Source organism: Budorcas taxicolor, chromosome 5 (genome assembly GCF_023091745.1).
Source record: "Budorcas taxicolor isolate Tak-1 chromosome 5, Takin1.1, whole genome shotgun sequence".
Classification (NCBI taxonomy): Eukaryota; Metazoa; Chordata; class Mammalia; order Artiodactyla; family Bovidae; genus Budorcas; species Budorcas taxicolor.
Window position 1 is genome coordinate 109,832,310 of NC_068914.1, and position 25,622 is coordinate 109,857,931.

The 25,622-nt window shown below is 36.4% G+C and overlaps 1 protein-coding gene across 1 annotated transcript in view; it reads left to right on the forward strand.

The window, feature by feature from the left end:
- Positions 1 to 25,622, forward strand: part of PARPBP (PARP1 binding protein) — a 57,072-nt gene that overhangs the window by 22,976 nt on the left and 8,474 nt on the right. Inside the window, exons 4-8 of the mRNA XM_052639615.1 lie at positions 276 to 446; positions 1,744 to 1,898; positions 12,976 to 13,159; positions 17,267 to 17,445; positions 19,559 to 19,640. Coding sequence (XP_052495575.1) covers positions 276 to 446; positions 1,744 to 1,898; positions 12,976 to 13,159; positions 17,267 to 17,445; positions 19,559 to 19,640 — 771 coding nt within the window. The remainder of the gene's footprint in view (positions 1 to 275; positions 447 to 1,743; positions 1,899 to 12,975; positions 13,160 to 17,266; positions 17,446 to 19,558; positions 19,641 to 25,622) is intronic.

The window sequence follows — 25,622 nt, forward strand, 5'->3', positions numbered from 1 at the left end:
GAAATGCAGCTGTACCTTTTATATAATTTCTTAGAAGACATTTTCCAGCAATTATGATAGTTGTTATTTACAGATTTTCATTGATGGCAAGTTAGTTTCATGAGCAAGGATATGTTCTTTGTTCAAACCAAATTTTTTGTTTATATGGCAATTCTCATTTCCCAAAGAGCTGAGTGAGCATTTGTCATTGAATGATCGTAAGTATTTTACTGTATATTAAAAAGATTATTTGTGAATTTAGAAATATTCAATAAAGGAAATATTTTATTGTACAGGTACGGTTACTAGCAAAGAAAATTATCTACTCATATTTAAACCTGCTAGTGAATTCGAAGAATGACTTGGCTCTGGCTCATATTCTCAACATTCCTGATAGAGGACTTGGAAGAGAAGCCTTCACTGATTTGAAACATGCTGCTCGAGAGAAACAGATGTCTATCTTTTTGGTATGGATATGTTACATTTTCAAGATTTTTTAGAGATTCTGAACTGTGGATCCATGTACCTTAATGTAGAATTCTTATAGCTGTGATAGAACAACTTTTAAATTGTGAATATGTGTTCTACCTCATGTATTTGAAAGTCTTCGGTATTTTTTTTCTTACTATATCCTTCAAAGTCAATGAGGGAATATTTTCTAAAGCAGTGTTTGCCTACATGTGTTCTGTAGAATGCTAGTGCAGTTAAATTTTCCTGAAATAAATAATTTCCAGAGGCAGAAGTTCCTATTCAGGGCTCCTTGAATAAATATTTCCAAGGGCAAAAAGTTGGATATCATGTATACCCTTTTTGGATATACAGAATTCATGAGTTTATATCAAAAGCTCTGAGAAGTCCTGCCATAAGGAACTCTGCTTAAGTTAACTTTGCTATTTAATTTGTTGTTTCCTAAATAATTTAACTATGGAACTTTTTTCAGATTATTTAAATTTCAGAGATTTTTCTTTTTCTTTCTTTGGATATACTTTGGAAAATGCAGCTTTAGAACATTCTGTTTTTGATGGAGATGGTCTAATGTATAACCATCAAGCATGTATTTTTTATCATGGTAAAAGCAAGACCTTTTGAACTACACATGGTCAAATAATCCTAAAATGTGAAAGCTAGATGGGGCTTAGTAATTATCTCATCTAAATCTTTATTTTACAAATAAAGAAGCTAAGATTTAGAAGAGTTGAATTAATTGTCCAACCTTGAAGAACTCAACACAGTTGGCACTGAAAATTCCCTTTGTTCCATATAACAATTCCAGTAGCCAGTAGTTAATCTATTGAAGAATATATTTATTCTTTATAGAATATCACTGTCTAATTCTTTATAGACAGTGATATACTTTCTTTTATTTTTTTGCTGCTGCTGCACTGTAAAGCTCCCAGACCAGGGACTGAACCTGTCCCTTCTACAGTGCAAGTGTGGAGTCCTACCACTGGACCACCAGGGAATTGTCAACAGTGATATACTCTTGGGAACATATTCTTATGCCCTTAATTTGTCCCTAACTCAACTCTTCAGTCTCAGTTTCCATCCGTATGTTGCCATTGCTTTGGCTGGCACACCTTCTGCATGACACCTGTTTTGTTGTTTTTTTTTATTTGCTTCTGAATGAAAATGTAGCATGAATCATAAAAAAATGCATCACCTTACCTATATACATAGAAATATGTAAATGTGCTTAATTCATAAAATAAGGTGTAGTTTTAACTTACTAAATCATTAAACATAACCATCTGTTTTAATTCATAGGTGGCCACATCATTTATTAGAACAATAGAGCTTGGAGGGAAAGGATATGCACCATCACCATCTGATCCTTTAAGGGCACATATAAAAGGATTGTCTAATTTTATTAATTTCATTGACAAATTAGATGAAATTCTTGGAGAAATATCAAATCCAAGGTATGACAAATATGTGTTATTAGTCTGTCTTTAAAATTCACAGAATCAAGTGGATAGAAAAATAGGAGCTATTGAGATGATCAAACATCAAACCAAACTAGGAATGAGAAACAAAATATCCAGATAAGGAGGGCGGCAGAATTTAGGAAGGAGGGATAAATTGGGAGTTTTGGATTAGCAGATACAAACTATTGAATACTATATATGAAACAGGTAAACTACAAGGTCCTCTTGTTTAGTGCAGGGAACTATATATCCTGTGACAAACTGTATTGGAAAAGAATATGAAAAAGAATATGTATATGTGTAACTGAATCCCTTTACTATACACCAGAAATGAATACATTATAAATCAACTGTACTTCAATTTTAAAAATCTAGATTAATAAATTATAATCACATGACTATTCCACCTAAATTCTAGATAAATACTCAATTTAGAGAGGAAGAAACTGAATTTAGTCACATCGTTGTTAAGTAGCACAGTTGGGACCTAAATTCAGTTCTAACCCTGGAACCCATTCCCTTAATCACTGTTTCTTATTCTGTGAAACTTCTTTCCATTTTAAGATTCCAGGACGAATTATTCTCAGGATTTTGTTCTGAATTGTTTCCTTCTATCATCTTATGCTTGTGCTCAGTCGCTCAGTTGTGTCGGACTCTTTGTGACCCTATGGACTATAGCCAGGCTCCTCGGTCCATGGGGTTTTCCCAGCAAGAGTACTGGAGTGGGTTGCCATTTCCTCCTCCAAGGAGTCTTTCCGACCCACGGATCAAACCCAGGTCTCCCGTGTCTCCTGCATTGGTGGATTCTTTGCTGCTGGGCCACCAGGGAAATCCCTATTTTCTTATATGGATATCTATTACAGTGAAGTGAATTTGGAAGAGGATTTGAATATGACTTATAGTCAATATCAGTGACATCTTCTGCACATCCAAATAATATATTGACTGGTCGTTTCTTCACAGCAGATAATTAATTTTAAAGAATATTTTATTTTTAGTAAAACAAAATAGGTATATTTTTGTTAAAATCAAATAGTACTACAGACTTACAGTAATAAAGTCCTCAGAGGAATCAACTTTTAATATTTTTTGTGTTTGTTTCTTTATTCGCCTCACTTAAATGGAATTTTTATACAGCTGTTTTTTATTGGAATATAATTGCTGTACATCATTTTGTTAGTTTCTACTGTACAGTACAGTGAATCAGCTATATGTATACATATATCTCTCCCTCTTTGACCTCCCTCCCACCCTCATCTCAACCATCTAGGTCATCACAGACTACCGAACTGAGCTTCCTGTATTCTATAGTGGGTTCCTGCTGCTGCTGCTGCTAAGTCGCTTCAGTTGTGTCCGACTCTGTGCGACCCCATAGACGGCAGCCCACCAGGCTCCCCCTGTCCCTGGGATTCTCCAGGCAAGAACACTGGAGTGGGTTGCCATTTCCTGCTCCAATACATGAAAGTGAAAAGTGAAAGTGAAGTCGCTCAGTCATGTCTGACTTTTAGCGACCCCCATGGACTGCAGCCTACCAGGCTCCTCCGTCCATGGGATTTTCCAGGCAAGAGTACTGGAGTGGGGTGCCATTGCCTTCTCTGTAGTAGGTTCCTGCTGCTGCTGCTAAGTCGCTTCAGTTGTGTCCGACTCTGTGCGACCCCATAGACGGCAGCCCACTACTAGCTACTTATTTTACACGTGTTAGTGTGTGTATGTCAATCCTAATCTCCCAATTCATCCCATTCTTCCCATCCCCCCTGCATCTACATGTCTTTTCTCTACATGTGTATCTCTATCCCTGCCCTGGAAATAGGTTCATATGTACCATTTTTCTGGATTCCAAATATATGTGTTCAGTTCAGTTCAGTTCAGTCGCTCAGTTGTGTCCGACTCTTTGTGACCCCATGAATCGCAGCATGCCAGGCCTCCCTGTCCATCACCAACTCCCGGAGTTCACTCGGACTCATGTTCATCAAGTCAGTGATGCCATGCAGCCATCTCATCCTTGGTCTTCCCCTTCTCCTCCTGCCCCCAATCCCTCCCAGCATCAAAGACTTTTCCAATGAGTCAACTCTTCACATGAGGTGGCCAAAGTACTGGAGTTTCAGCTTTAGCATCATTTCTTCCAAAGAAATCCCAGGGCTGATTTCCTTCAGAATGGACTGGTTGGATCTCCTTGCAGTCCAAGGGACTCTCAAGAGTCTTCTCCAACACCACAGTTCAAAAGCGTCAACTCTTCGGTGCGCAGCCTTCTTCACAGTCCAACTCTCACATCCATACATGACTAATGGAAAAACCATAGCCTTGACTAGACGGACCTTAGATGTGTTAATATATGATATTTGTTTTCCTCTTCCTGACGTACTTCACTTTGTGTGACAGACTCTTAAGTCTATCCACGTCTCTACATAGCTAAAGCTAAAGTAACTAAAGTGAAAGTTGCTCAGTTGTGTCCAACTCTTTGCAACCCCATGGACTATACAGTCCATGGAATTCTCCAGGCCAGAATACTGGAGTGGGTAGCTGTTCCCTTCTCCAGGGGATCTTCCCAACCCAAGGATCAAACCCAGGTCTCCCACACTGCAGGCTGATTCTTTACCAGCTGAGCCACCAGGGAAGCCCAAGAATACTGGAGTGGGTAGCCTATCCCTTCAGCGGATCTTCCTGACCCAAGGATCAAACCAGGGTCTCCTGCAATAGTTGATTTACAGTGTTATGTTAGTTCAAGTATAAAGCATTCAGTATTTTTGCAGTTTATATTCCATTTATAGGTTATTATAAGATAGTGTGTATATTCCCTGTGCTATACAGTAAATACTTCTTGCTTATCTATTTTATGTATAGTAGCATCTATTAATCCTATATTCCTAATTTATTCCCTACCCACTGTGGAAACCATAAGTTTGTTTTTATGTCTGTGAGTCTCCTTCTGTTTTGTATATACGTTCATTTTTAGATTCCAGATATGAGGGCTATCATTTAGTATCTCTGACTTTACCAGGCATGATATTCTCTAGGTCCATCCACATTGCCGCTAATGGCAAGATTTCATTCTGTTTGTATGGCTGAGTAATATTCCATTGTGAATATAGACCACATTTTCTTAATCCAGTTACCTGTTGTTGGGCACTAGTGTTGCTTCCATGTCTTGGCTGTGCTAATAAAGCTGCTGTGAATATTAGGGTACTTATATCTTTTCAAATTAGTGTTTTCAATTTTTCCAGATATGTACCCAGGAGTAGAATTGCTGGATAATAATGGTAGTTCTATTTTTAAGTTTTTAAGGCACCTTCATACTGTCTTCCATAGTGACTGCACCTGTTTATATTCCCTCTAACAGTGTTTGAGGATTCCCTTTTCTCTGCATCCTCTCCAGCACTTGTTATTTGTAGACTTTTTGATGATGACCATTCTAACAGGTGTGAGGTGATATCTTATTGTGGTTTTGATTTGCATTTCTCTAATAATTAGCAATGTTGAACATCTTTTCATGTGTCTGTTAGCCATCTCTATGTCTTATTTGGAAAAGTGTCTATTCAAGTCTGCCCATTTTTTGATTGGATTATTTGGGTTTTGATAGTGAGTTCTATGAGCTGTTTGTATATTTTGGGTATTAAACCCTTGTCAGTCTATGCAGCTATATTTAAGTTCCAAGTTTAGACATTACCTGTTAATTTCCTACCATGGCAGATGAGGATTTGCCACCTACTCACTAACCTCCCAACACTCCTCTTTTCCTCTCCCCCTCCTTCCACACACATACACACATATGCACACTTGTTATAGCTCTGTAATTATTGCCTGCAGCTAAACTATATTATATACTATTATTATACTTCCTATCTTGTGTACATTTTTGTTTTTTCTAAAGTCAATGATTATCTACTTTTTTCTTCTGCTTTGTTTTTTATACATTTATCATTAATTCTTTATCAAGTTTGCTGATGAAACTATACAATTTCTTCTTTTTATTAGGTCATCTATCAGTTCTGGTTTTTGCCCTTGCAGACATTTTTTTTCTGGAAAGTCATCTGTCTTCTTCATTTAGTCTATGTACTTTTGCTTGCCAGGCCTGTTTCAGAGTGTCACCCATGAAGCTTTATCACCTTTTGAATTTTCTTTGCCTCTGCCTTGTTTCCTGGATTTCATGACTTTGTTTTTTTTTGGTTAAACCTTTTATTTTGCTCAAGTAGTTTCCTGAGAAAGGGTAAATGGGAGATAAGTATCATTATTCTCACATGTGATTGTATGTGGTCTTATGTTTTACTTATCTCTTTAAGATTATTTAATTTTTATGATTATTTTTATCTGCTTCCTGGATAGTCTTTGTTTTATCTAAGCTGAGTGCTTTTGTTTCTTTTGCCCTCTTTCAAGTTAAAGGTGCTCCTAAAATGTGGTATGATTCTAGACTGTTGTTTCATATTTAAGAATGAGGCCTGATTAGATAGCATTGTCACACCAGTTGGCTTTTTTATTGGGAATTCTCCAAATGTGAATAACTACAGGTCTTTCCTTTGGAACTCATCCTCAAATTTCCACAATGGCATCCTTTAGTCTCCTTCTGAATATAGTCCATCTGGCTAGCAATATTCTGGGATTTGAAGTAGTGTAACTTGATTTTGAGTCACCCGGTTGAACATGCAGACTTTTACTTAGTCTCTCTCTTTTCAGTTGTTGGTGCCTCTAGGTCTGGAGCCTCCCTGGCTTAGTTTCTTCAGCATGATCCTGCTTTCCATTCTGACGTGAGAGAAATTCACTAGTCCTGACTGCTCAAAATAAGACAGGAGATTTAGGGGTCTAAGTGTTCCTTGTTAATCAGCTTTCTTATTTGCAATGACACCTTCACCGTAGCCTTCAGCTTCTGAGATGACTACTTCTTGGTCTCTCTGAGCAGTTACTTGGCTTGTGGCTTTCTCTGTTCTGGGTAGTCAGTTACTACTCTTCCATCTGCTCTTCTTTCTGTAGTTTCATAACATGCCTCTGCTCTCGACTGTTGTCTCCTCTCTCACACTCTTTTCCTTTATGGATTTCAAATCTTTGCCTTTTTTTTTTGTTGCTTTAGTGGTACTTTTTAGAAGAAAGCAGATATAAGTGCGTATATTTAATCCATTTGTTGTAATTACATTCTTTTTTGGAGGAATTTCTGGTTGGCGTAAGTAACAAGGTAAAAGTACATTTGTACATACACTTTTGTACAACAGGGTAGAAGTATGTTTTAGAGGCACGTTGGATAAGAGAATAGCCTTCAGTTATTCAGTTTAGCAGCTGATTATTTTGAATATCCTATTTGGTCATCAGTTCAGTTCAGTTGCTCAGTTGTGTCCGACTCTTTGCAACCCCATGGATTGCAGCATGCCAGGATTCCCTGTCCATCACTAACTCCTGGAGCTTGCTCAAACTCATGTCCATAGAGTTGGTGATGCCATCAAACCATCTCATCCTCTGTTGTCCCCTTCTCCTGCCTTCAGTCTTTCCCAGCATCAGGGTCTTTCCCAGGGGGTCAGTTCTTCATATCAGGTGGCCAAAGTATTGGGAGTTTGAGCTTCAGCATCAGTCCTTTCAATGAATATTCAGGACGGATTTCCTTTGGGATTATTTGGTCATAATGAGTAATTATGAATATTCTATATTCTAGAGAAGATACTGAAGAAGTGGGTGTCTAAATAATAGTTGATTGAGTAGTCCTTATTTTCTTCTGTAACGTGTTTTCATGTGTTAAGTATATATTCATTTCATGATTTTAAATAGTAAAGTTATTACAAACCAAAGACATATATTCTGTTTATATAATAATAGAAGGATGTACAGAGGAAAGGACAATTGACCTAGTTTGTGGGAGCCAGGGATAAGATTGTCAGGAGAGTTTACCTGAGTGGTTGTTACAATCGAGCTTAATCTTGAAGGATGAACTTGAAAGAGTTAAACATACATGGAGAATGGGGGTGACATGAAGTTCAGATGGGGAGAAGGGAGGATATTTCTTACAGTGAGTATAATTAATATAGGTAACCTGTTGGGACAGAGTTTCATTGATTATTCATTTTGTTTCGTAATTTCAGCTTCTGCCAGTCCTTCTGTTGTTGTTTAGTCGCTTGGTCGTGTCTGACTCTTTTGTGGCCCCATAGTCTGCCAGGCTATTTATCCATGAGATTTCTTAGGCAAGAATACTGAAGTGGGTTGCCATTTCCTTCCCCAACTAGTCCTGTAGCCCCAGTCTATCAACATTATAAGAAAAAACAAGTCATTTTCTCTGTTTTTGTCAGTTCCTTTCTTTTATAGCTCAAATTCTTGAAAAAAATGCTGTCTTTTATTCCAATTCCCAATTATTTTCCCTCCCAAGTGCTAATAGTTTGAAATATGTTTCTCGTGAGGCTGTAAACTCTGAGGGCTTTATTGGTTTTCTTCACCAATATTCCCTAGCCCTGGCACAGTTTCTGGCATAGAGTAGGCACTCAATATTTATTTATCTGTGTTTAACTGACTCACACTCATTCACTTTTCCATTCCTCTGAAGCTATTCTACCAAAAATCTTTTATGATCTTCTAGCTGTCATAGTTTCTGGTCTCTTTTGAGTCCTCAAATTTGATCGTTTTCTTTCATAGAACTCTTTCCCCATTAACTTCTGAGGTGTCATCCCCTTATTTTCCATCTGCCTCTCTGACTTATATATGCAAATTCTAATCCATATTTCAGTGAAATTCAAACTCTTTTCCTAGCTTCAAAAATACATTTTTTAACTTCCCGTATGTTGTTACCTCAAAGGGACCTCAGACTTAGCATCTCCCAAACTAAATCTTTGTCTTTCCTGGCGAGTCTGCTTATCCTCCTAAAGTACCTAGCTTGATGAAGCCTCTTTCCCTCTAGCCATCCAAACAGAATTTGGAACACATCTTAAACTACTTTTTTCCCCTTTTACTATCCCTTCAGTTGCGCAGATCCATCAGTTCTTCTTAGCATTTTTGATACTCTCTCTTTTTTTAAATCTCTATTCCTATTGCTACTATCGTATTCCCCTTTTCCATCAAAAGTCTGTTTTCAGTCTTTCATCCTTTTTTGCCTGGGTTTTTTGGTTTACGTATCTCTGAGTTGTTCATTCTGCCTCCAGTCTTAAGTTGCTCCATCCTGTCATCCTCACTGCTGCCAGGGTTTTTAAAACCACAGATGTTACCCCCTTAATTAAAACCCTTCAATGATTCAATATTAGGTACAGGATGAAACTTCAGAAGTGTCAGTGTGATGTACACATTCTACACTCTCCACCCGCTGCTTGTATCTTACCCTGGCCTCTGTCTCTCAACCTTAAAACTCAGAGAGAAAAATATGTTTAACCCTTGTAGCTTGTCTTATAATAGGATGGTGGTGGTAGGGAATCACAGTAATCTTTGAGTTCAAGGAAAGGTGGACGATAGACAGACAGGGAAGGAATCAAGATCACGCTTGCCTCCCCACTGCCAGCTGTTGATCAGACCTTCTAAGCTATAGTATGGCTGCATTTCTATACTTTGCCAGTAGGTGCCACCATAAAATGCACTCTGTACTTTCACCTGAAAAACATCTTAAATTAGGGGTTTCAGGTTACATAAATTAGTTAGTTCCCTGTTGTTCAAATGTTTAAAATTCTATGTTTCCATTTTATTACACAACTTTTCAATGCGCACCTGCATTATATTTATTGGACTAAATATTGTGCATTTATAGAATGTTAAGTCTGATTGAAATTAGCCAGTCCAGAATCCTAATGTTACATTTCTCATTTCAAAATAGTTCAGAAGCATTTTTGATATATTTCATATAGCACCTTTAATCACATTTAATTTTTAAAGATATAATTTACTATGGCAAATAGTTACCAAATTCTTAAAGATGTTAGGGAAAAGGCAAGTCATTCTATATAGTAAGTGAAAGAAAGTGAAGTCACTCAGTCGTGTCCAGCTCTTTGCGACCCCATGGACTGTAGCCTACCAGGTTCCTCTGTGGGATTTTCCAGGCAAGAATACTGGAGTGGGTTGCCATTTCCTTCTCCATTCTATATAGTAAAGATAGTCAATAATTATAGTAAAATGTTGCCAATTATTTGTATTATTGCTTATTATCCTCTTTCAGTCACTATGTTTTGAATAGTCTTCAGTCTAAGGATTTAGATGTGTTTTTCCTCACTTGCTTCATTTTTCTGTTTCTGCCTCAGGGCTTTAATGGGATGCATTTATTAGTTAGGAACTTTAGTTTATGTCTTTCTCATCCACATTCTTCCAGAGTAGTAATTTCTTCTGAGTGCTTTCCTGAAGACCCCCTTCTTTGTTACCTCCCCACTTAAATTACTGCTGTACCTTCCATATCTCATTGTATCAAATGATCAACTGTGACCTTTTAAAAAGAAATATTCGTTTTGTATCTCTAGTGCTTAGCACAAATGTCCTGGCATCATTTGGGTTAAAACTTCAGGAGTTTCTTAGACTCTAGAAGTAAGAATTTGAATTATGTTATTGTGTTGCTGAGCAGATATTTGAAGAGCTAATATTGGCTCTTGTCATGAATGTATAGCAATAGAAGTCATAGCACCAGTGTTTGCGGATTTTGTTAAGGGTCAAAATGCTGAGCTTGGCAAGCATGTGAAATACAAATCTTACAAATTTTTCCTAAGTACAGTTCATCCAGGGGATTATATCATCTTTAAAATTTAGAATATTTGGTCTTATAGAAGGAATGAGAAAATAAGGCAAAGGTGACTTTTACCTTTAATATTATTGAAAGCTTTTTCTTTTGTTCTTATAACTGACACTATGATGCTCTTTCATATTTGATTATGCTTTTGAATCTTTTCCAGAACTCTTCCATTAGAGATTAATTCCCAGAAAAAGCACACAATGTTTAACTATATTTTCATTTTGACTATATTTCATCCAATTATTTTCTATGGTTTTAATTGAAAATTAAGAAGAAAAACCAGTTGTAAAATGAATGTTTGTTTACATAAAAGAATTCTTAGAGTTTGTTCAGACTTCTGATTACAGATATATAGCAGACTAGGTCACCTGATTGACCATTCCATTGAAAATAATATTGCTGGATAACATATTTATAAACTAATTCTTAGATGTATTGATTAGGAGGTGAATGTAATGAAAATACAGGCCAAAAATAACGGGAAGGAAGAAAGCCAGAGAGGAAAGTCAAGAAGGGAAGCCAGCTTTTATTTTGAAAGTACTTGCTGAATTTGGTGATTTGGAGGGTCTGTTTTTTATAGCCACCAAAGTCTAAAGGGGCAGTGGGACAAGCCCAGGAATTACTCAAGGTGGGGTGTCTATTGGGACATACCCAACTTATAGGGCTACTACCCTTTCAGTGTAAAATGAACTAAGAATAAGGACTTTAACTTGATAAAGGGTTTTTTTGAAAACCTACCTAATGATAAAATGTTTTAGCATATTATTTAAGATTTAGAACAACACAAGAGTTCCTGCTCTCATTTCTTTTCAGCATAACATTGGATGTCCAGTTCAGTGTACTAAGGTAAGAAAAAGAAATAGGAGATACAACAATTGAGAAGAAATAAATGTCTATTTAGTGATAATATGAATATGATTGTATGTGTAGAGAACTCCAGGAATCTAAATGCAAATTACTAAAATTAATGGTAGAGTTTAACAATGTTGCTAGACACATATCAATATAAAAAATTGTATATCTATGCCATAACCAAATAGAAAAAACAATTTTTTTTAAAGCTTCAAAAATACAAAATACTGTAGAATAAATATAAATAAAACTCATACTAGTTCCTACCCACTTGGAAGGTTCAGACTCTGGAAATTTTTCACACGTAGGGTTTGGGTCCTGATCACATTGCTACTAGAGCTTTTTGTCCTCACCAAAACCTTCATTCATCCTGCTTACCACTCACAGCTTCCAGCTTTCCACTCCAACTTTTGTTTGTCACTTTTTAGGGATGAAATTGGGTTGTACCTGGACATTTTCCCTGATTCCTACCAAGCCTAGTGGAATGTTCCCCTAGAGTAACTAGTCTGCCATAGTGTAAGTTGAAACTAAGTGCTTTTCTACCACAAATAATAATATAAAAATAGTAAAACATATGTCTTTTGTCTTACAAGTAAAAACTTCAGACTGTTGCTTGTGATTGTTGTTGTTTAGTCTCCCAGTCATGTCTGACTCTTTATGACTCCGTGGACTGCTGCCCGCCAGGCTTCTCTGCCCATGCGGTTTTCCAGGCAAGAATATTGGAGTGGGTTGCCATTTCTTTCTCCAAGGGGTCTTCCCATAGCTCTTGCCACATCTTCTGCATTGCAGGTGATTCTTTATCACTGAGCCACTAAAGAAGCCCCGTTGCATGTGATGCTATTCTGCTTAGTTGCCCAGTCATGTCCAACTTTTGCGACCCCATGGCCTGTGGGCCACCAGGCTCCTCTGTCCATGGGATTCTCCAGGCAAGAATATTGGAGTGGGTTGTTATGCCCTCGTCCAGGTGATCTTCCCAACCCAGGGATCAAACCCAGGACTCCTGCCTTGCAGGTGGATTCTTTACTGTCTGAGCCACCAGAGAAGCCTGTTGCATGTGATAGTGGTCATTTATTCAATAGAAATATCAATTATTTCTTCTGTTTGCCAAGTTAGTGTGAAGATTAGTAAAATATGGTTCCTTTCTCAAGGAGCTAATTTTTTCATGAAAATTTTCCCAAGCTTGCCTAGTCATAAGAATCACCTGTGGTAACTGCAAAATAAATGCAACTCTTTAGTACCCTTTTCTGGAGATTGTGATTCTGTACAGTAGGCTCTGGAGTTGATCAGATATCATATATAACTAAATTATTTCCTTCAGCTTTCAAATCAAGGAAGAAGTAACTTACCTTATTGAAATAACTTGCTTTTAGAAAAACTGTTAAATTTTGTTTCTAATGGTTCTTATGCTTTTCTTAAATGTGTTACTGTTTGATTCGTAAGATCAAAGCCATATTCTCTGAAAAGTGTTGATTAGCTCTGAGCATTATATTTTCAAGCTTATAAACATATTGTCATCTCAAAATGTTATTATAAAAGTGATCTTATTTCTATTTTCAGCATTGCGGGGGGTCGGATACTCTCAGTGATAAAGATGCAGCTGACTAAAGGCCAGAGCAGCAGGGATCCTTTTTATAAAGCAGTAGAGGAAGTTGCTCAAGATTTGGATTTGAGGATTAAAAGTATTATCAATTCTCAACAAGGAGATGTAGCTCTTAGTACCACTGACATCAGTCCTGCACGGGTAATGAGGTTTTTATTTTATCCTTCTATACAAAACATTATCTTTTCTAGTGGCTGTAGAAATGATTTACTATTGCTACTTAAATCAGAAGATTGTTTTCTCTGTTATAAGATGATGTTGAAAATGTGAGTTTCTCAATAGGATTATACAGGATTATGTTCAACTTGGGGGAATCATAACATCTATGGGACAAATTATCTCTGTTTGTCAAAGGAAGGCACTGGATAATCTTCAGCATCCCTTGTAGCACTAGAAATTTATAGTTCTTGAGGGATATTAAGATGTTTTATCATATTTTTCAATAATTATTTTTACAGAACAATTATTTCCTCATGTACTCAGATGTGAAAGAAGAGTGGTTTCTCTGGTTATGATCCCAGGGCTAGGCACTCCATAGAAAAACCACAGAAATGGTTTTTATTCAGCAGTTTATTTTTCTTCTATAGAATTTTTCTATTTCCATGATCTCTTATTTTCTACCTCTGTTGCCAGTTTACTGCTAATATTAGGAATTTTTCCTATACTTAGTAATCTTTTAATTATATGTTCCAGAAAATTTACCTCTTTCTTCTTCTTTTTTTTTTTACATAGATAGTCAAACATTATAAGGTTTTGTAAGTATAGTTTTATAGGAGAAATTGACTACCGTTCTTTTAATTCTAAAACAGAATTTTGGAGTATGTGTTACAATAATTCATTTGTTGAAATTTAACTGTTCAGGTAACAAAATCCTCTTTTCCTTAGGTGTAATTGTGATAGCCTGTGGATGAAAGAAGACTTTCACTTAATTTTTGTAATTCATTTGTTTATCTCCAGTCTTTGTGCACTATTTTTAGCTGTTTTCTGTACCAATGCATGCTTTGAGCTTAATTTGAAGGCAGGAGAGATTCTGGGTTGTTTTCACATGTATTTTGTGTGTGTTAACACTTCCTTTGGCTAACTTGGCTCAAATGACCACCAGGTTTTATTATGTCAGGAACTATCACAGTGCAGATATATAAGAGCATCAATCTCTGCCATTTTCTATCACAAGAAATGAAGATGTAGACAACTTGGTTCTTCATTTCATGTTTTCATCCAAACTGAAAATCTTTGAAAAATATAATCCTATAATTCTCAATGAAATTAGTATTAAACAGTATGGACTTATTCGGTACCAATGATAAATGTGTTTTAAGCACCAGTTTTTGATAGGCAGTTTGTTAAAATTCTGGTGTAGCTAGAGTCAGGCTACCAATTCTTGGTAGCCTGAGTCAGCCAAGTAGAGAAAGGAGGCCAAGACCATGTTGATGAAACTTGAAGAAAATGGTACATCAATAACAGATGACCCCAAAAGGGCAACTCTTGCTATTTAAGCACAATGTCCAGCAACCCTCTAGTTAGGCACTATCATTATCCCTATTTTACCTGTGATTTAACTGAAGCACAGTGAGGCTGAGCAACTTTTCCAGAGGTTTACAGCACACACAACTAGTTAATTGGTATGAACCCAGCCAGAAATGCCATCAAAGTTTGTTCTTAATGTGTATCTATGTGTAGTATTATCATATATTTTCCCTATTCTTCTGTCTTGTTACTAAGTTTTTCCAGTTCTCCCCTTTTAATCTACTATTTCTTTATCTCCACTGCTACCGTTTTAGTTCACTGCTACTACCTTCTTCATTTCTGAGCTGGACTATTACAGTCTCTTAATTTGTGGTCCTGTGTCCCAGGTCGCTCAGTGGTAAAGAAACTGCCTGCCAAGCAGGAGATGTGGGTTTGATCGCTGGGTCAGGAAGATCTCCTGGAGAAGGAAATGGCAACCCACTCCAGTATTCTTGCCTGGAAAATCCCATGGACAGAGGAGCTTGGCAGGCTGCAGTCCCCAGGGTCGCAAAGAGTCAGACACAAACTCAGGAACTGAGCACACACGTATGCTCCATGTTTAATAACAATCTTACCCTGGAATATATTTTATACATTTCCATCATTGCTTTTTTCTAAAATGTAAAAAGTATCATTTTATTTCCTTTTTTTAATAAAGTAAGAGGTTTTAACTTTGTAACAGACTGACTTGTAACTTCTTTGTGTAATATACAAAGCTTTCCCAGCCTCATCCCACATGACTCCCTCTATGTTGCCCTTTGCTACCTGGTCACTGAAAATACCTTATTCTTTCTTACCCCTGTGTGTCTCCTCTGTGAAACCATCCCTGATAAATTGGTGTGCTTCCTTTGGTGTGCTCCCACTGCATAAGGTATACATGGTCTTCATAATAGCTTTTAGCACTCTGTAATGCCTTTATTGGTTACTTGCTTATTTTGTCAAAGAGACTATGGGTCCCTTGAGGTATTGGTTTTTGCCTTTCAAGCACAGTTCTTGGGACTTAGGATGTACTTATGGGTGATTACTGAAAGAATGAAGGTCAACTAGTCTTTTTATTTTTGCGTTTGAGTAGATCTTTACAGCCATCTGTGGGGTTGGTATTCAGATCACCAGAATCCCACTTCTGGTATAAGAGAGAAAAAATAAACAGAGAGATTAAGTCATGCGGCTGAGGTCACATTTGTTGTTGTTGTTCTGTCGATCAGTCGTGTCTGACTCTTTGCGACCCCATGGACTGCAGCTCCCCCAGGCTTCCCTGTCTTTTACTATCTCCCACAGTTTGCTCAAACTTATGTCCATTGAGTCGGTGATGCCATCCAACCATCTCATCCTCTGCAGCTCCCTTCTCCTCCTGCCTCAATCTTTCCCAGCATCAGGGTCTTTTCAAGTGAGTTGACTGTTCACATCAGGTGGTCAAAGTATTGGAGCTTCAGCTTCTACATCAGTCCTTTCAGTGAATACCCAGGGTTGATTTCCTTTAGGATTGACTGCTTTGATCTCCATGCTGTGCAAGGGTCTCTCAAGAGTCTTCTTCAGGACCACAATTCGAAAAGTCAGTTCTTCAGTGCTCAGCCTTCTTTCTGGTCCAGCTCTCACATCCATACAAGACTACTGGAAAAACCATAGCTTTGACTATATGGACCTTTGTCAGCAAAGTGATGTCTCTGTTTTTTAATATGCTGCCTAGGTTCATCATAGCTTTTCTTCCAAAGAGTAAGCTTCTTTTAATTTCATGGCTGCAGTCAACGTCCGTGACTTTCTTTGAAGCCCAAGAAAATAAAATCTGTCGCTATTTCCATTTTTTCCCTACCTGTTTGCTATGAAGTGATGGAACCAGATGCTGTGATCTTAGTTTTTTGAATGTTGAGTTTTAAGCCAACTTTTTCACTCTCCTCCTTCACCTTTATCAAAAGGCTCTTTAGTTCCTTTTCACTTGCTGTCATTAGGGTGGTGTCATCTGCATATCTGAGGTTATTAATACTTCTGACAATCTTGAGTCCAGATTTTGATTCATCCAGTGCAGCATTTCGAATGGTGTACTCTGCATATGTTAAATAAGCAGGTTGACAGTATATATAATCTTGACATAATCCTTTCCCAGTTTTTCAACCAGTCCGTTGTTCCGTGTCCTGTTCTAACTGTCCTGTTCTTGACCTGCATAAAGTTTCTCAGGAGGCAGGTAAAGTGGCCTGGTATTCCCATCTCTTTAAGAATTTTCCACTGTTTGTTGTGATCCACACAGTCAAAGGCTTTAGCGTAGTCAGTGAAGCAGAATTAGATGTTTTTCTGGGATTCTTTTGCTTTTTCTATGATCCAGCAGATGTTGGCAATTTGATCTCTGGTTACTCTGCCTTTTCTAAATCCAGCTTGTGCATCTGAAAGTTCTCGGTTCACATATTGTGAAGCATAGCTTGAAAGATTTTGGACATTACTTTGCTCGGTCACATAAATTGTAGTTAAACTTTTTGACGTAAAGCTTAGTGTTATTTTGTCCAAAATCTAATGTCTTCATTTGATAATATTATTTTCTATATTTTTTGGTGCTTCTGGAAGCTCATAAGGTAGATTTTAATATGGCTCGAGGGAGAAATATTCACAAGCCTTAAAGCCACTTCTCGTGGCTGATTTTTTATAGCTTAATAGAAGAGGAGGGATAACAATAGCACATGAAATGGAAAAGAATGGTTGATTGACCCAGCTGGAGTGATTATTACATTTACTTGAAATTATTTCTTGTTCTAGCCAAAATCTCATACCATAAACCATGGCACTGCATACTGTGGCAGAGATACTGTGAAAGCTTTACTAGTTCTTTTGGATGAAGAAGCAGCCAGTGCTCCTACCAAAAACAAAGCAGAGCTTTTGTATGATGATGAAAACACAATTCATCCTAATGGAACTTCTGTTCTTACACTTTTTCGGTAAGTAATGTGGAAGTTATATGTATGTGAATGTTAGGTCTATAAAGAAAATTTTTGAAAAAGCACCTCATTGGTTATAAAAGAAGTATATGTTATGGTAGGAAACTTGGGAACTACAGAAAAAGTGTGAAGAGAAAAAACAAAAGTTAGTTAAAGGGAGATAGAACATTTGAATGTGAGGAAGTCATATATAAAATGGTATTTTGTGAGATTATGACCAGTAATTTTTGTTTCTTCGTTCTTGTTTTTTGTTTTGGAAATATTTGTTTGCTAAGATACTTGTGTCGAAAACATTGCTGAATGCTTCACTTGTTTCAGCCTTCACAAGAGTCTCTTTTAGTAGTATCCCCACTTTATAAGTAAAGAATTAGATTTGAGAAAGATGGTAAGCAATTTGTCTAAGTTAGCAAGTGGCAGAGGTGTACTTCTCCAGAACCTGAGGTCTCTGCTCCAAGGATTGTGCTCTTTTGCCTGGGAATAGGAGAGTTGCTATACTCCAGACTTGCCCTGGAATTGACAGTTACTTGTTCTTCCTCACATTAGAAAGAAAATACTAAATTACCTTTGGTATTCTGTACAAGACATTATGATACTCTCCAGTTTTAACAATTTAGTCAAAACATTGAGTAAGTTGGTGATATTTTAATTAATGAATATTTATTTAGAGAAACATTTAAAATTTTAGAACAACCATTTAAAATTGCATTTAGTACATTGTGAAGGATTTTTACAAAATTAACCTGTTTGATCTTTTCTGTTTTCTGCTTGAACTACCTTTTAGAAATCTGACTTTCATCTAAAATTGTTCAGATCCATCCATGATTGCTTTATGGTCTTTCTCCTGTGCTTCACTGACTTTTCTCTTGAAAGACTAACTTCATGATTCTCTATCATTCAATGTTGTCTTCTAATTCCTTTACAATAAAAGTTTATTTTATCAGTGATTTACTCATACCCTGGGTTGGAATCCCAGAGAACAGTATAAAGAAGATGAACCTTGTTTTTTTTCCCCCTCCTGTTAATTTACTTCTGTTTAACAAAGCTTGCTTTTAGGTAGAAATATTAATGGTTTAAGTTTTCTCTTAGATTGAATTATGTAATTTTCTAAGAAAAAGTTATTTTGTGTTTATAGGATTTTCTAAACAAAATTAATCCCCATATCCATTTTAAAGAGATACTTTTCTTTACTCAGTCATGTGCCCAAACACATGTTTATAGTTACCTTAGCATTTTCAGTTGTCATTGTGCAGACAAGTACCAGTCCATGGTGTGTGTGTGTGTGTTAGTCGCTCAGGTGCGTCCGACTCTTTACGACCCCATGGACTGTAGCCCACCAGGCTCCTCTGTCCATGGAATTCTCCAGGCCAGAATACTGAAGTGGGTTGCCATTCCTTTCTCCAGAGGATCTTCCAGACCCAGGGAACAAACCCAGGTCTCCTGCATTGCAGGCAGATTCTTTGCCATCTGAGCCACTAGGAAATAATGGTCTGCATTGAAATGTTAAAATTAAGGACAGTGTATATGAATGTAAGTCAATGTAGTGTTATAAACTAGTCTTTCTTATAATGGACTATCCTTTATTCTTATATAATGGTCTTTTGACTCTAAGGGGTTATGACTCTGGCTCTATTAAGCTAAAAATGGATTTATTGAGGAGTCCAGGTTTGACTGGCTCCAAAGTGCCAGTGTCTACTTCTCTATTGTGTCTTCCCTGACCCTCCTATTTCTAAACTATGTTTTTCTCTTTTGAATTTCCCTGCTATGACATCTGTCCTTTTTTACTTTGAATTTTAGTTATGTGTTTATCTTATTTCACTTAGATCAAGATTCCTGAATTCAGAGTCAGTGAATGAGTGAACTTTCTGTTCTTCACAACATCTTATACAGTGCCTTACATATAGTAGAAGCTCAAGTGTTTAGTTACTGAACTAATTAATTAAGCAAATTATTAGTATTTAGAACTCTGAGAATAGGAATATGAACACTTTTATATAGTACTGTAAACCACTAGGTTCAGAATAAACTTTTATTCTCTAACTGTAAGGTCGAGGAGAGGTGAAAACAAATTTAAAAGCTACTTTGGTTTGTAAATTTTTACTTTTTTTGGACGTAGATCTCCCACACAAGTGGATAATTCATCGATGAAACCCTTAAGAGAACGCATCCATAAGTCAATGGAAGAGAAAAAAATCAAGGTACAATTTACTGTACTATCATGAAAATGATAAAAATTTGTTTTGCTTTTAGAAGAAATAAATATATAAAGCTGAGCTGGATATTATAAATATACATTATACATGGAACTATAGGGATTAAATGGAAAATACATTATGGCAGTTGATATACAGAAACTTTCCTTTTAATACAATCTTGGCTAATCTGTCTCTGATGTATTCAATACCCTGGACCTAAAAGAAGGAAAGGAATAAGTACCTGATATGGTAAGTGGTCAATAAATATCTGTTCAGTGAATGAAGGGGAAATTAAAGAGAACATGGTTTTCTCATTTACATTTCTGGTATCTTACACTGAGTCTTGAGAGTCTGTGTAGTTTCAGTTTTGTTCCTGTCTGAAGACATAATGGCAGAATGTAATTGATTGTAGATTGAGACAAGGAGAACATTTCACATTGTTCATTCACTAAAGCTATTCTTTATATTTTCATTTAGCATCCCTGTTCACATATGAAACGTTGTACCTATATGTAGTTAATAACATGTTTTTAGGCATTTAAATTTTTCTTAATCTTTTTCTCAAGAAGAAGCTTATTTTTAACTCACTTATTCATTTAATATATATATTTATTGAGTATCTGCTATATGCCAGACACTGTTCTATGGTTGGGAATTCATTCATTTAACAAAATTTTCACGTAAAATTTACAATTATCCTTAAATTATCAAATAATTATTCATCTCTTAATAAAACTTGAGAACTCTAATTTGTTCTTTATATTCATATTTGGCAAGTTAGTCCTAGTTAGTAAAACTTATAGTTATCTGTTTCATCTACATACTGCAAATCTTTTTAGTTTATTTAGATTAATAAGCCTGATCTTTCTATTGATTATTAGTAGCTATTAGTAATTAACATCTATGGAATACATCATTGAGTTTTGCATAATTTTTCTTTGGAAAAACTTTTCCAATTCTTTGTTAACCCAAGTACTTATAGCCAAGGCATAAGATTTTTGAAAAACAATCTCTCCTTTGGACTTGATTAGAAATAGAAATGTAACAAATTCTTTCATTTTTCCCTTCTATGGATAATGACAAACTTTAATATTTTCATTTAAAGATCATTGGGGTATTTTGTTAAACTAAGTAAATCAAAATGAGACGATCTATCTGAAGAAAGAGAAGGTCTTTTTAGAAATTGATGAGTCAACTAATTGCTATAAAATTTATTAACCAATTTGTAAAGTTTGGGAAGTAGAAAACAGCTTATCTGATCCAGTCTTATTTATAGATGAGGAAATCAAAATCCTTGAGAAAGCACCTTATCCAAGATATCATAACTACCAGGACATATTTTATGCCGTTGTGGGAAGCTATGGATAAGTACTAATGAGACTGTAATTACATTGCTTTTGTTACTTAATAGTGGAGCGGGCTTAGTCTACGTAGCTCTGAAACTAAATGGCAATAGAGAAAGGAAGGAATTGATGTTTATGGTTATATTTTATAGTACAGTACTCTTCATGAAAGCAAAGTGTGAAAATAATTGGTTTAGCCAGGTATATAGCTGAACCATGGCCAGGTTGAATACTTGCTGGAATAACAAAAAAATGCTGCTAATATTTACTACTGAGTAACTATGGAAAAGTAGTTTAACAACTTTTATTACTTTATTATCCTGTTACTTTTTCTCTTTTGGTATTTAGTTCTTTTCTTTTAGTCATGGAAAGAATATATGATCTATGCTTGAAATACTGTCTTGGAAAGACAACAGTAGATAATATTAAAGAACTTAGAATTTTGATGTAAATCATACTTGATTGTGAAATATCCATGTCATTACTATTTGGGGCAAATTAACTTTTCTTGGATTTTCATTTCCTCATAAATAGAAGTGGGCACTCTTGATCACAAAATCCTATGAAACCACTTTGGAAAGTGTTCATTAACTCATTTTAAGTGCTCAAGTTTTATTTCCTACTGTACCTTATTTGAAAAATTGTCTATGATGGTCAAATAAAATCCCCCGTGAAGGAAATTAGAAGGTTCTTCCTGAACCTTCATGGTTCTGGTAGGAACCTTTAGGGAATGCTTTCTCTCCATTCTTACTGCCAGTTTCCAAGTGGTTTGTACAAGTACCTTCATACTTTTTTATTACAGTATATTTTAGAGATATTTACCTTCTTAGATTCTTGTAAATTAATTAGTTTTGTTCCTTCCAGCTTGATTTAGCAGTATTTTGCTTATCAGATGCAACTGAAAAGTTGTCTATACATCTCTTTTGCTTATTCTGAGTCTAGTATTTTCCTTCATATTATATGTATGTCAGAATAATTATGAGTGTTAACTAAATAGCTTAAGTCAACAGATCAGAAAAATACTGGATCCTTAAAGCTTGGCATAGTTGGGACAGTAAAAACTAGCATAGGTAGTGTGAAAAATAGGCTGGATCTAACTCTAGTACCTTTATAAGCAGCCAGGCAATAGAATGCTCATGGCATTAGAAAATTAGACTCCGTGTTTAACCTTTAGGATACTTGAAAACTGAGTATATCCAAATTAAAATGGTGGATTGAGTTCAAGTCATAGAATTTCCCTCCTCAATACTTAAAATGATTACAGAATAGCAAAACCTAGTAAAAATATTCACCAAAAGCAAACAACAGAAAATAATGTAATTGGATACTGTAAACTTCAAAAATGATAGCTAAGCAAGGAAACTGATTTCAGAGGGAAAAGGCACAACATGATTTAGCAGCTTAATCTAGCTCCAGTGTCCATATAGTGTGCTAGTGAGTTGACAAAGTCCTGAGAATTATTACTGAAATATTTCCAAAACTGAGCAGCCAGCTAAGTGTGTGGTGTTTTTGTTTTTTTTTTTTTCCTTTTTAGAGAAATAATAGAAGTGGCAACTGCATAGTAATGTGGAAAATGAACTCTGGAGTTCACACATTGACTCTTTGGAGGCTCTAGTGCTGCACACTGAATTGTGGCAATTATCCAAATGATCACCTTCCATTTGAATGAAATACAGACTCTAAGTAGAGGGACTTTTTCTAGTACATATGATACATAATAAATTCTTAGAAGAAAGTACAGAACCAACCCAGACATTTTTTCAGATGATCTGTCTCCTCTATTGAGCATTACTTCTACCTCCATCATTCTTCAGGCTACAGAAAAATGGGGGATAACAGAAAATATGCAGCCTTCAAAATGTTATTGAAGAGAAAGTAAAATGCCCTCAAGGAGGGAATAGAATCAAGAAATCACTCAGATTTGGAGGCTTCTGTTTCTAACTAGGATATAGTAGATCATCGCAAAATACCATATCTGTTACAGTAACAAAATAAAAGGCAGACAAGTTGGGGAAAATATATTTGAAAGACATAGGAAAGCTGTGTAAGCAAAGCAGTTTAAATAAACAAAAAATCTGGAGAGGGTAAAGTTCTGAGGTGAACAGTCTATTATCAGAGTTTTCTTCTCTGGGATTATTTTTCCACTTTTGGGTATGAGCCGGGGATTGCTCTTGGCCCATATAAAGGAACTTAAGTGAAGCAAAGAGGAACTAATAAATATTTTGGTGTCTTGAGGGGCTGGCAACAATTTGGAAACACTGGATGCACACTTATTTTTACCTAGGATACCTATGCTGAATTTTAGAGCTGAGTAGGGAAGTTAAGGAGTCTCAGTCCAGTAGACTAAAATCACCTGCAGTCTTGCAGTTGCTCAGAAGACACGGCTCCACTTGAGGAGTGGGACCTGCCTCAAACACATGGTTGTTGTTTCTCAAGATATTTCCCACATTTGGAAATGAAGTGGGTTGGGAGACCAAAGAACACGATGTTTAACAACCTTTGAAAGACAGTCCTTCAACACTTAAAAGTAATTAAAGGGATAGAAGGGCAAATTGAATGTAAAATTGGGAAATTCCAACAGAGAATCTTTTTTTTTTTTTGACTATGCCATGCGGCCTGTGGGATCTCAGTTCCCCGATTAGGATTTGAACTCAGGCCATGGCAGTTAAAACGCCAAATCCTAATTCCTAGACCACCTGAAACTCCTGAGAACCAAACATTTTAAATCAAAACCAAATAGAATTTCCAGAACTGTAAAAACATTATCTAAAATTAATAATTAGGTAAATTTAATAGTAAACTAGACATAGCATTAGGTAGTACAAGTAGACATGAACATAGGTCATTAGAATAATATACAAACTAAAGCAAGGAGAGAATAAGGAATGCAAAAACAAAAGAGAAGATAAGAACACAGAATATGCGTAACATATGCCTAATTGGATCCCTAGAATGAGAGGAGAAAATAGGATTGAGATAGTATTTGAAGATATACGATTATAATGTTTTCTGAAGCTTAACTGGCCCTTTCACATCAGGTAGTAGTTAAAGATGGGAGGAACAGATGCATGGTTTCCTTAAATAATGTAAAGCTACGTCTTGGTTCCAATATTATGGACCCAGAAAACTAAAAAATGTCCCTGAGTCTTTTGAAAATCCATCTGCCCTTCGTGTATGTACCATGGGAAATAGATTGTAAAGCTTTGTTACATAGTAGTGTTCAACAGAACTCTCTGTGGGAATGTTCTGTAGTTTTTGCTGTCCAATATTGTGGGTGTTAGCCACATGTCTCATGAGCACTTGAAATGTGCTACTGCTACTGAGGAACTCCATTTTTAATACTGTATAATTAAGAAGAGGTGGCAAGAATACACAGAAGAAATGTATAAAAAAGATCTTCACGACCAAGATAATCACGATGGTGTGATCACTCATCTAGAGCCAGACATCCTGGGATGTGAAATCAAGTGGGCCTTAGAAAGCATCACTAGGAACAAAGCTAGTGGAAGTGATGGAATTCCAGTTGAGCTATTTCAAATCCTGGAAGATGATGCTGTGAAAGTGCTACACTCAATATGCCAGCAAATTTGGAAAACTCAGCAGTGGCCACAGGACTGGAAAAGGTCAGTTTTCATTCCAATCCCAAAGAAAGGCAATGCCAAAGAATGCTCAAACTACCACACAGGTACACTTATCTCACACGCTAGTAAAGTAATGTTCAAAATTCTCCAAGCCAAGCTTCAGCAATACATGAACTGTGTGAACTTCCAGATGTTCAAGCTGGTTTTAGAAAAGGCAGAGGAACCAGAGATCAAATTGCCCACATCTGCTGGATCATGGAAAAAGCTAGAGAGTTCCAGAAAAACATCTAGTTCTGCTTTATTGAGTATGCTAAAGCCTTTGACTGTGTGGATCACAATAAACTGTGGAAAATTCCTGCCTCTTGAGAAACCTATATGCAAGTCAGGAAGCAACAGTTAGAACTGGACATGGAACAACAGACTGGTTCCAAATCGGAAAAGGAATACGTCAAGGCTGTATATTGTCACCCTGCTTATTTAACTTATATGCAGAGTACATAATGAGAAACACTGGGCTGGAAGAAGCACAAGCTGGAATCAAGATTGCTGGGAGAAATATCAAATAACCTCAGATATGCAGATGACACCACCCTTATGGCAGAAAGTGAAAAGGAACTAAAAAGCCTCTTCATGAAAGTGAAAGAGGAGAGTGAAAAAGTTGGCTTAAAGCTCAACATTCAGAAAACGAAGATCATGGCATCTGGTCCCATCACTGCATGGGAAACAGATGGGGAAACAGTGTCAGACTTTATTTTGGGGGGCTCCAAAATCACTGCAGATGGTGATTGCAGCCATGAAATTAAAAGACGCTTACTCCTTGAAAGGAAAGTTATGACCAACCTAGATAGCATGTTCTAAAGCAGAGACATTACTTTGCCAACGAAAGTCCATCTAGTCAAGGCTATGGTTTTTCCAGTGGTCATGTATGGATGTGAGAGTTGGACTGTGAAGAAAGCTGAGCACTGAAGAATTGATGCTTTTGACCTGTGGTGTTGGAGAAGACTCTTGAGAGTCCCTTGGACTGCAAGGAGATCCAACCAGTCCATTCTAAAGGAGATCAG